The 13,041-nt window shown below is 39.6% G+C and overlaps 1 protein-coding gene across 1 annotated transcript in view; it reads left to right on the top strand.

The window, feature by feature from the left end:
- The window catches only part of GDF11 (growth differentiation factor 11), a gene marked incomplete at its 5' end in the record, with an annotated part of 38,650 nt that extends 26,139 nt beyond the window's left edge, over window positions 1-12,511 (top strand). The window contains 2 exons of the mRNA XM_081933749.1: window positions 9,483-9,856; window positions 11,656-12,511. Coding sequence (XP_081789875.1) covers window positions 9,483-9,856; window positions 11,656-12,036 — 755 coding nt within the window. The 3' untranslated portion in view covers window positions 12,037-12,511. The remainder of the gene's footprint in view (window positions 1-9,482; window positions 9,857-11,655) is intronic.
- Window positions 12,512-13,041: the final 530 nt, after the last annotated feature.

Here is a 13,041-nt window from a genome sequence, read left to right as displayed (position 1 = left end):
GGACCTCATATAGACGCTTAGGGCGCTTAGATGTAACGAGTTAGCAATATTCTATTTTCAAGGCTTCAATGGATCGTCTAACTTTTGGTCTCAAAGCCTCTTGCCACAACAACGCCTGTAACTATCTGGTGTATTTCAAATGGCTAGGCATAAAACATTCGGGGCGGGGGGGGGGGAGAGAAAAGGAGGAAAGGTTTTCTGTCACTTTAAGATCTGGCAGAAACTGACAGGGAGAAATTCTCAGGGGAACACAGCATTAATTTGGGACTTGTGCACAGCAAATTGCCTTGGGCATTCGTTAGCAGAGGCCTTTGCTCCTAGCTGGCTGTACCGGGAGAGGCGGCTGGCTGGTGTCATGACCTTGGTGTGTTAGCAGGCCTTGCGGTTCATGGCACATGCAGCTGGGGGTGATTAAGCTGAGCGGGGTGCACCAGGCAGGGGCAAGGGGGCCCTCCTAACTGAATGTAACCCAGATGTCTGTGAATAGAGGAGGAAAGTAAGGAGTTTGTCCACTGGGTGTTGCTAACCGATATTGGGAGGGAGGGAAGAAGTGCCTCCTTCTCACACTCAGCCTATTTGTACAACAGGATTCAATCCCAATCGCTCTTCTTGCCTGGGCATCTGCCTTGATAGAAATGATTCTCCATTCTTCCTGGCCATTTCTTCTATGCCAAGAGAATGTGAGGAATCTCCTGTCTGCAGCATCTGGTCCTGAAGGTTTCCTCCTCTGATTTTTCCCAGCTTGTCTTATACATGAGGCATCTGTCTTGGGATCTCTATGCAGTGATGATAACCATCATGGCTGGGCTTTGGATGAGAGGATTCCTCGCTCATTTTGTTTGCTGAGAATGCATTAGATTATTGTTAAGAGCTTTTAATGTTTGCATGTTTTGTTTTATTTACTCTGTTTCTCTAGTAAAGATTGCCTGGTTTTATGGTGAAAATTGTTTCTCCGGTAAAGAGAAATTAACTAGATTCTAGTAAAGACTGCCTTTATAGGTGGTCTGTATTTATGGTTGCAATACATAAATAGATAGCTGAAGGTATTTAAAATGTGACATGGATTAGCAAGAGATCGGGTTCAATCAGAACAATCCAGACCACTAAAGGAGAAGTGACTACTATGCTGCTAAATAGATCACAGACCAAGAAATGACAGTAATTAAAGTTTTGTTAATATTCTTAAGGTTATGCCAAGAAGCCTCTCATGCAGTGACATTTCAATACCATAATAAAGGAGACATTCAAAAGGAGAAAAAGATTAAACTGTGTATATGATGATATATACTGTAGATATGCAGCAGATTGTTCCAAGAATATCCTCTATTCTAAAACATTGTCTTTTTGTTTCCAAATCAACAAATAACATCTGGTTATTTTAAAATCTGCCTTAAAATGTTGAGAACAGGTACTCTTGGAGAAAGGACAGGACAGCATGGAAAGCAATGTCTATTTAATATATATATTATACTTGCTTAATTTTTCAGTAGTGTTGCCTTTGATGTAGAGTTGGTTGATAGATGGGTGACGTATAAATTTAATAAATAAATAAAATAAGTGTATCTAAATCAGCACTAATGATTAATCTTTTTTCCCCAAATTACAGAAATGAGACATTGTAAAATTATATGATTCATTTAAGGCTAACAGTGAGGTAATGAAGTATGCGCAAGTTTCTTCAGTGACATGGCGCACAAATTCTGTGTTAAACTTTAAGTTTAGGGATTCTCATCTAATTTTAGGGATTCTTTAAGAGTTAAAGAAACTTATGCTGATCCAGGTAGTCCTTAGTTAATGACCGTTCAGTGACTGAACTTAAACGGCGCTGAAAGAGTGGTTTCATGACCAGTCCTTAAACTTACAACAGTCATAGCGTCCCCATGATCACAATTCAATTGCTTTGCAACTGGCACACATTTATGACAGTTATGGTGCCCCACAGTCACATGATCACAATTTACAAGTTTCAAAGGTGGCTTCTGACAAAGGTGGAGAAGCCAGCGGTAAGATGCAAATTGCAGTCAAATGACATCATGCATAACAACCTAGGGTGATTTGCTTAATGATTGCAGCAATATTGTCAACTTGAATCTAGCTCGGTCACCTGATATTTTATCTAATGACTGCTTAACTATGGAGTTGTCAATCCCAGTTGAAGTCATTAAGTGAGGACTATCTGTATTGCACTGCCTTCCAAAGCAAGGATAACATACAACTAATGCTTGTAGTATATGGTAGATTAAAAAGTCCTCCTTTCTATGAAAACAAGACAGATAAAATTGAAGGACATGAACTATGAAAAATCTAATGATAATGTGAAACCTGATCGATATTAATTCTGTCAAGAAGTACTTAGCAGATGCTTTACTGCAGAACAACAAAAAGCCTGGGAACATTCATATTATTTTATTTCTTAACTGTTGGAAATATCTAGAAGATCAATCTCTGGAATTGAACACTTAATCTCTTTTAAGGATATAAATCCTAATTTTGTAAATAATGTATTTTATTTACTGAATATCTCAACTTCCAAACAAATTATTCTAAGAATAAAAATGCATGGGGAAACACCCCCCCCAATCAATAGAAACATATTAAATCATAATGTTGAAATATTAAAATTCCAATTTTTGTCTAAATAAATGTGATTTAGCTCCTCACTGAAAAGTAAAGAAGCGAGTGCAACAGAGCATTTCAACTTGTCACGGTACATTTAGGATGGGAATATTATGCTGTTTTGCCTTTATAGTTTCAGTGATTCCTAAGGAAAAAAAAGGTAGCCTATGGTTGATCTTCCAGCAATGGCATCAAGGCATCCTGGCGCTCTGACATGGATCGCAAGCAACCTGTCTGTCACATTTTGCAGCCACGGAAGTTTCTACACCATTTTAAAAATAGTTCCAAATTAAAAATAGTAACAAATAGTAACAGCCAAACTGTAATTGTAATGCTTGTGCCAGGTCATAGATAACTGATGTCACATCTGTCTGACTTAGGAGTGGCTGTAGGTGCTACATTAGATTTAAATGGATGCATGAGCCTCTCGCTACAGCCCATCACCAGGGAATTTTGAGATAGACAACAGGCCTGTTTTTGAAAGCTCTGTTAAATCTTTACAGGCGGCTGTTACGTATAAGTTGGGTTGACAAAATCAGAAATGAGGAGGTGCTAAAATGCCTGGGAAAGCCAAGGGAAGTCATCAAAACCATAAAAAAGCGAAAGTTAGCATATTTTGGACATGTGATAAACCATAAACAAGCGAAAGTTAAAATATTTTGGACATGTGATGCGACAAAATATGCCATACTTCACTTAATCCTCCAAGGAAAGTTTGAAGACAAACGAGGCCCAGGCTGAAGAAGAACATCATGGCTTCAAGATCTAAGGGACTGGCTTGGACAAAACTCAACAGCACTTTTTTGTGAGCCTGTTGATAAAAATAGGATTGCCAACCTCCAATCACGGATATGGCACAAGATGATGTTAAATCTGCAATATGTCTGTCTTACTTATCAACAGCATCTCTCTCTCTGTCTCTCTTTCCATCCTTCCTTCCTAGGTCTAAGTGAGAGTGACTGGTCACAACTCAGAATTTTCTTGATACTAGCTTGGTGCTTTTATCCTATACAAAACAGCTATTGTCTCTATCATGTTTAGATTTAGTTTCATTTGGTTCATTTTGATCCAGATGATTGCTGAACCAAGAAAACATTTGTTGTTCCTTGAACCAAGAGCAATAGAGCATAGTACCAAGCAGCATGCCAGAGACACCTTGTTTCATAACTCTGGATGACCTTTCCCAGAGGTTTTATATAAACACGAAGCATGAATAAAAAGCTGGAACCCTATAATTCATTGTAACAAGTTAGATGTTGAGCAGAGATTTCCCTTCGACATATTTTGGATAGGGTTTGACAGGAAAGACTGGTACTGTGACAGAGAGAAGTCTCCAGGGCTGCAGGAAGAGAATTTAGCCAATAGCATCAAAGACTGTCAAGAGTAATAGAGCTGCAATCTGACTCAGTCCTGCAAGCCAAAGGCAGAAAGGCAGAGAAACATTCGTTATTATCTCCTGTGCCATCCAGTCTACGTTGATCTGATTCATCTTTTTTCTACTTGTGTTCAAGTTGTAGTGCATCCCCCCTCCTGCTTTGTCACTGTTAGTTTTCCACTGCTCTGGCTTTGTGAAGGAAGAAGTGAGCTCCTGGCAGCAATCATCGGGGGGACTGCCTCTGTATTCTATAGGTCAGCCAAGGCTTCCGTAGTATTAATAGTTTATTGCCAGCAGACGATACAGGGATATTTTACAGCACATTTCAGAAACAATTTTAATTGGTCCACACTTGAAGGATGCACAAAAGGTTCCATGCAGGAAATAGCCAGCACTGGGCTGTCTGTTTCTAGACTGAAAAATGCTTGGATTTTCTTTTGACTGAAGTAATATAAAGCACTTTATGATAAGCGTATTTGGCATGGACACAGACCCACAATGATGCATTCTGGGCAGAGGATTTCAGAATGGAGAGAACAGAGAAGAGCGGAGCTATCAGAGGCAGGGGCTTATGACTAAGAGAAGACAGGAAAAGGAAGGCATGTGGATGAAGAAGGGAGAGGTATACCCATCTTCTCCTGGCCACTTTTGGAAGTTCCCTCCAGATTTCGTCTTGGCCAGAATCCAGAACCACCAAAATTTCTGGGTTTCACAGTGATTGAACTTCTGAGCCACAAACTCTTTGCTTTGAGTTGAAACCAATTTCCCTTGGAATGGGACAACTTGCTGTGACCAGCTTGCCGTGGCCAACTCACCATCACCAAGTTACCTCTGCCAACTCACCACAAGACACCTCCATATGGACAACTAACCACTAGCGGCCAGAGGGAGAGCTGGGTGAGTGGGCGAGCAAGAAGGTGGACAGAGCACAGAGCGCGTCAGGGTGGCAGCAGGGAACATATTGGGGCAGAGGGTGGCAGCTGGGGGCTTCCCACTTTCATACCCCCCCTGCTGTCACCTATCCTATTTTAGAGAATAGAGTTACAGTCAGTCCTTGATATACAACCATTCATTTAATGACTGAAAAAAGTGCCTTATAACCAGTCCTTGCAGTTGCAACAGTTGTGATGTCTCTGCGGTCATGTGATCAAAATTTGGGAACTCGATAACTGGCATGTATTTATGATATCTGCAGTGTCCCTGGGTCACATAATGGGAATTTGCAACCTTCCCAGGAGACTTCCAAGAAGCAAAGCCAATGGGAGAAACCAGATCCACTTAACAACCGCATGATTTGCTTAACAACTGCAATGATTTGCTTAACTGCCATGGCAAAAAGCTCATAAAATCAGATGTGATTCACTTAACAACTGCATTACTTAGTGACATACGTTCCAATCCCAATTTCATGCTTTTGATATAGAAAAATCTGGTTCTATCTACATCATTCTGAAGCTGCACAATGATGGCCAAATATTTTATTTAGTAGCAGGTTGCATTTAAAAAAGGGTTAACACCTCTGAAAGAATACCGGGGTTAACTTGAGCCTTTCAAGAAGACCTATCTTCTACTCTACTGGCTAAGCAATGGCCTAGTTCAACTGTATTAAATTAACTGGGTTCTGAATATGCATGATTTAATCTTAGAAGAACCAGTGCCCTTTGTCACAATATTTTTCAGTCTGTTACAGTTTCTTTTATAGGTGTTATTATTCACTGGGCTAGTGTATAGGGCTGAACAGCATTGCTGTGTAGCTGTTAAGATGACTTTTTTCAAGAGGCCATAGAGCATTCAGAGCTCTACATCAGTCTGCTCCTGCAAGAAGATTGCACAGAGAGACTACAAACAGCAGCATGACAAAGGAGTAAGAATGGTACATTAGAATATCTGCAAGAAATACTACTTGTTTGCAAGCAGGAACGGATGGGAGCACAAAATAGACCAAATAACAGAAAACCAAGAAGGCAAATTGTTCTGGAACTTTAGAATTCAAACGGACAAGTATCATTCACATAACACGCCAAACTTAACAACTGGCACCAGAAGAGAAGGGAAAGAATAGGAGAAAATCATAAACACTTGCAAAAAGATGTAGGACTGTGGAAAAAGCAAACAAAGATAATACCAACAGTAATAGGCAGCTTGGGTGCAATCCCAAAACAACTGGCACACCAGTTGAACACCATCAGCATTGACAAAATCCCTATCAGTCGATTATAAAAGGCAGCTTTCTTGGAACAGCTGGAGATGATATCTTTAATACCATCAAACAACATTTGCCTATTCCAGATCCTTGGGAAGGACATTGAGTCCACTTATTTTTATCCACTTATTAAAAATGTCAAACCCAGTCTACACATCTGGCTGACTGTGTGATGAATTATAACTAATAGATGGACAAAATGTTAAATCCAGTCTGAACATCTGGCTGACATTACGACGAACCGCAATAACAGACCGATAAAAGTCTTGGCTCATAACATAGCAGATATGAAGTGGCTTGAAAGAAGAAAGTGTGGCTAATTGAAATGACAATGCCAGATAGTAGCTGGTAGAATAAAAGACAAACATCTGGAAAAGATCAGAAAATACCAAGATCTGAAAATTAAAAGATTATGGCATAAATCAGCTGTGGTGGTCTCAGTTGGCACAGTATGTGTCATACCAAAAGATATTCAATGGCACTTAGAAATTTCCATCTGTCAGTTGTAAAAGGCGACGCCACTTGGATCCACGCATATACTACGCTGACAGATTATGGCATCCTAGATTCTTGGGAAGAACGTGGTGTATATGCTAAAGTACCAGCAGCTGTGACTTCACATTGTTGACAAAAGATAATAATTTATAATGTTTTAGAAAAAGATAAAAACGTATTGTGATACAGTTTGATAAACATTAGGACTACAAAAAGATGATTAGAAAAGAGCTAAAACTCTCTAATTTAAACAACACAATACCGGTAGTCCTTGACTTACGACCACAATTGAACCCAAAATTTCTGTTGCTAAGCGAGACATTAAGTTAGCTTTGCCCCACTTTACAACCTTCCTTGTCCCATTTGTTAAGCAAATTAGGCTTTCCCATTGACTTCGCCTTGCAAAAGGTGACTCCAGGACATTGCACCTGTCATAAATATGAATCATTGCAAGCACCCGAACTTTAATTAGATGACCCATGGGGCTGCTGCAAAGGTCACAAATCTGAAAAACGGTCATAAGTCACTTTTTTCAGTGCTGTTGTAACTTTGAAAGGTTACTAAATGAATTGCAGTTAAGCCGAGGTCCGCATTATCATTATGCACTCTTGGGGGTTCATGATGGATTCCCTCTGGAGAATAACACAATGGTTGTTGAAAGGAGTGCATGCTTACAAAGAGAAGAACGGATTTGACTGACTTGAGATTTTTTTTAAAAAATCCTTTTGGCAAACTCCTCAAAATTCTTTAGAGGCTTGGCTATCTTCTAGCTACATTCAGTTCTTCTATAGTTCTTCTACCAGCACATTTTTTGGTGAGCTCTATATTGAAATCAGATAATAGCTTCATTTATTCCTGCTTCCTGTCCCAACACATTGCTACTACATTTCATTATGAATTACCATTGCAAGCCTATGCATTTATACCTAGAATGCCCCATGGAACTCAGGAGACTTGCTTCCAAGTAAAACATAAGTTTTACGTACCATTACATTGCCCCTTCTCCATGGCATTTAAGGTAACTTTTTTTGGTCTTTCTTCTCAATAATTGCTAAATCCGGGGTGTTGTATGTGGCAAATGCTTGACTGTTTGAATTCTGAAGTCCCGGGACACTTTAGTTTCTTGGTTTTCTATTACTTTGTCTATGTTGTGGCCCAACCAGTTTTGGGTTTTCAGGCAAGTGGTATTTCTTGCAGGTATTCAAATACACCATTCTTATGACTTCATTATCCCATTTTCTGCAATCTGTCTCTTGTTGCTGTTATGGTTGGCCACTGATGGTGATGATTATATAATTAATCTCCAATTAGATTCACAGTCAAAGATGGTAAAAATCTAATAATTCAAGACCAAACCAAGGATCTAAGAATTATTATTATGATTATTGGCAGTTTATTACTATAGGCAGTTCCAACCAGGGTATTTTTTGTAAAATGAAGGTGTTCAGGCCCAAATTAGGATTATTATTATTATTGTTCGCCGCATAGTCAGCCAGATGTTGAGACTGGATTTTGGCATTTTTATCCACTTATAGAGTTTTTCCCAAAGACCCGGGATAGGCAGATGTTGATGTTTGGTGGTGTTAGAGGTATTGTCGCAGGATGCAAGCGATTCAGAGTAAAGCCACCTTTTGCAATTGACTGAGGGTGAATTTGTCAATGCCAATGGTGTTCAAGTGGTGCTCCAGTTCTTTTGGATTATTATGGTTCATCACACAGTCAGCCAGATGTTGAGACTGGATTTGGCATTTTTATCCACCTATGGAGTCGTTCCCAAGAATCAGGCCCTTTATCCACGCAGTTACGTTGGCTGACTCTATCTACCAAAGAAAATAGGCGGGGTTATTATTATTATTATTATTATATTACGGTTCATCACAGTCAGGCAAATGGTTAAACCAGATTTGGCATTTTTATCCACCTGTTGTGTCCTTCCCAAAGACCTGGTATTATTATATCCTGCCTATTACATATTTTATCCTGCTTTTATTTTTTTTATAGAGTACATAAGGTTAGCCATTATCTATACCATACACCCAAATTATCTGATAACCCATTCATGGGAGTAGTAGCAAGGGATGTGAGTTTTCCTGTTTCCCCTTTCTTATAGTGCTTGAAAGTTTTATTGCTGAGGGTTGTTGAAGAGAAAGACTGCAACAGGAGAGAAAAAGTAATTTCTACCAAGAAGCTCTTCTGCTGAGTTACAAGCCCCTTTTCTGAAAATGGAAGCGAATTCAAATCTGAGTCTTGAATTTAATAGGCAGCACAATCATTTTAATGTCTAAAACTCTAGATGTTATTTATTGTACTTTATTCTATGCCATTTTTTAAAAAATTTCTAAGTCTAGCCTTTTTGGCTCCATCTTCCAGTGGTGGAACACCTTAAGCCATTAGTAGTGATGGCTACTAATTCACCAGTGTCCTCTTTATTTCTGTATTACATCATTTAGAACACGGATATGGAATATGGAATAAATGATTTGGATATGCAGTAAATGGTTTCTTAATGACTTTTATTTACATAAAATATACATTTAACTTGAAGATTTTAATATTCCCTGTGCTTCAGGCCAAGCCATGCTGCCAATTAAGAGAAACCTTATTGTTCAACACTCCCTTCATTGCCGGCCCAGCATTAAAAGTTTCAATTATGCAGTAACTCTGATCTTTATATGATAATCATGATGGTGTTACTGTAATTGCGCCTTAGACAGAAACGTATCAGGAGTGTGGGGAACGGGGGGTATGGAAGAAGGTCTGTTCACTACTTCTCTTTTTGTCTTTCTCTGCCAGCGGACCCAGTGGTACAGATCGAAGGCAATCCACATTGTTGTTTCTTCAACTTCAGCCCCAAAATTATGTTCACCAAGGTAGTAAAGGCGCAGCTCTGGGTGTACCTAAGGCCTGTTCAACACACCTCCACAGTTTATCTACAGATCCTGCGTCTTAAGCCGGTGACAGAAGATGGGAGCCGACATATCCGTATCCGCTCACTCAAGATTGACCTGAATTCACGCATTGGCCACTGGCAGAGCATTGATTTCAAGCACGTGCTCCAGAACTGGTTCAAGCAGCCTCAGAACAACTGGGGTATTGAGATCAACGCTTTTGATCCCAATGGCAATGACCTGGCCGTGACTTCTCTTGGGCCTGGTGCTGAAGGCCTGGTGGGTAAATGGAGAACACTCGCTATCTATCCTCTTCTTTCTTGATCCTAGGCCTGAAAATGGAGCCCGAGGCCCATGGAATATTTCGATTGCCTGCTGAGCTCATATCTGTCAACCTTCTTCAGCCATTGCAATGGGCTGTGAGAATAACCTTGGGGCACAGGAGAAAGAGCTGCAGCCTAGACAACAATCTGATAAACAAAATCTGAGTCCAAAGGTGGTATGTGGGTGGAGAAAGCATCTCAGAAGGGAGACTCCCTAGTTCTTTGGAAAGTAAAGGCAAGGGAAGGGAGAAGTTCTGTCAGACTTTCAAGAGTCTGCTATTGTAACCTTATAAATAAAGTTATTGTTAGGACTCATGGTTATGGTTTCCTGTCTGGACTACCCTGAAGGTCTGACAACCATAATATAACTCTGGCCTAGTTTAAACATTAGGGTAAGTTGGGGGTGTTCCCTAGGGAGCGCTGCCTTTCAGAATCAATACTATCGCTGTATAATGTAATAATGAAATGCAGGTTGGAGAATGGGAAGTATTTTCCTTTTATCTGTTTCATCTTAACAGTAGGCTTATGCTATTGTCAGGGCTAGGACTTAAGAAGGGAATTCTTGCAACCTCTATGGTCAGTTGGGGACTGCAGTGTTACTACTGAGACATATTTACATGTCAGTCAGGGCAATGTAAAGTCATTGTGCTAGTTGCACAATGGTAACTTTTGCTTGATAATAACACAATCAGTATTCTCGTGATATTCTTATTACAGCCATATGCATGAATTTAGATACAATATTCATTGCTTTCAAATATAGGATTGATAAGTTTATATCAGTTTAATATTATTTACATAGAAAAATGAGGACAACTCAATTTCAGTGTGTGCTAATTAGACATCTAACAGTGAAATATTCTTCTCAGGAATTCAGAATTTATCAGGGTATATTTTAAAGTAATACTTTATTAGAATTACCTTTCCTTTTTACACAGAGAACTATTGTATCATGTGTTATATCATGATTTAATTTAATCTTATAACTCATCAAATTATTTATCTCAAAAACATTTAGAAAATTACTTATATGAGTTTCATCTCAATTTTCCTATGTGTCTTTTTTAAATTCTCTCTCTCATTCTGAAGTATTTCCTTGGAACCTACCCCTTTAATTATATTTACCTAATAATTCTTACAGTTTAATTAAGAATAACCCACATATAATTAATAAAAAATACAACATAAAATACATTTAAAAAATCTCTTTCGGAGTATTATTCATCCATTACCTACAAACTGATATTTTAGCCTGAATACTTTTTTTCCCCTAGAAGCAACTGATGGATCGATATTCCACTTTTTCGTGGAATTTTTTTTTCCATAGCAGACCTACATTTACTTAAGGAATATTTCACCATCAGGCTTAATGGTGTCAGCTGGAGTGGGGTTTTTTTTAAAGGAGCAATGTTCAGGACTGTTATTAGAAACTGAATAAATAACTGGAATAAATAATGACAACTGTGTGGGCTATCTTGAAAAGATGGGCAAGAGATTGTATTGGATTTGGTAAGTCTGCGAAGGTGAATGTATATTCATGGCATTAGTTTACTTAAGAGGTACAAAGGGGGATAGCAAAGGTTGCACAATTGAAACTTGAGGATGGAGTAGGCATAGATGTGCATGTAATTGATACCCATCAAAACTCTCGCCCACAGGCTGTTTTCCCCAGCTAGAAACTGTTATCACGGGGCCAATAGTCATCCTACCTAAATGCCTCTCTCTGTGATTTCTCTTTTTGTATGTCATTTGCAGCACCCGTTCATGGAACTGCGTGTGCTGGAGAACAACAAACGGTCCCGAAGGAACCTAGGCTTAGACTGTGATGAGCACTCAACGGAGTCCCGCTGTTGCCGTTACCCCCTGACTGTTGACTTTGAAGCTTTCGGCTGGGATTGGATAATTGCCCCGAAGCGGTACAAAGCCAACTATTGTTCAGGCCAGTGTGAATATATGTTCATGCAGAAATATCCCCATACCCACTTGGTGCAGCAAGCCAATCCCCGGGGCTCAGCGGGGCCGTGCTGTACACCCACCAAGATGTCTCCCATCAACATGCTGTATTTCAATGACAAACAGCAGATAATCTACGGAAAAATCCCTGGCATGGTGGTTGACAGGTGTGGATGCTCTTAAACTCCCAGCCTGTTCTGTCCCATTCTTTTTCCCGTTTCCCTCCCCCCCCCTACCCAGCCCAGATTCTTGCTTTCGACGATGCACCCTGACATTGATGAATCCATTCATTAGCATTTTAAAACACTTTTGAAGAGAAAGTAATTGTGGGAAAAGAACAAAAACGAAACAGAATTGTATTGAAAATCTCTGAAGTGACAACATGCGCTGTGCAATAATCAAAACAGACATCGCGTTAATGGAGAGCGGATGAGTTGTCTTGGATCGATACTTCCATTCCTGAGTCAGATCTGAAACAAGCATTCTTCTCTCTTCCTCAAGCTCTTTGTTTGACCCAACACTTCTCAAGCTTTACTTTTACTGGCATTCTCCCTTCCTAACCCACCTCCCCTCCCACCTTTCCTCTCTTGATCTGATACTCGAAAGTGGTGATAAAGAGAAAAGTCCATCAAAAAAAAAAAAAAAAGAAGAAGAAGAAGCTATTCAACCCGTTTACAAGAACGAAGGCTTCCTTAGGTTGTGATAATGTGGAATAAAATGCTGTATGAAGTTATAGAGATAAGCACGGGGAAGGGGGAGGGGTTTAAAATTGGTATTTTATATGATGAAGATGAAGGAAATCTGCCAGCATGAGGGATACGTGCCATCCTGGATTTGGGGGAGGTGGGTGGGAGGGAAGGGATGATTTTAGAAATTGAGGATTGCTGAACCTGCCTGCCTTTTGAGAGACTGAATCCCTAAAGAATTCAGGAGGCTCCGAAGAAATGAAAACTGGAATTATTTGGAATGCTTTTGTGAGTTGCATGATAGCAAAAAAATAATAATGAAATGGAGGCATAGATGGGGAGGGGGGGTTATGGAGGAATTATCTAAATGGAGGATAAAATGTTAATTTTCGCTGCCTTGTATTCACATTCAACTTTCTTTTCAATATCTTCATTTATAACCTGAGCAATCTTTCTCCAAAAGTCATTATTCTTTAGCTTCTCCCCTCCCCCCCTTTTTTTT

The sequence above is a fragment of the Natrix helvetica genome (genome assembly GCF_964273705.1).
Source record: "Natrix helvetica genome assembly, chromosome: 1".
In the NCBI taxonomy this organism is placed as follows: domain Eukaryota; kingdom Metazoa; phylum Chordata; class Lepidosauria; order Squamata; family Natricidae; genus Natrix; species Natrix helvetica.
Note: the sequence above shows the minus strand (reverse complement) of the source record. Positions and strands in the feature narration are given on the sequence as shown.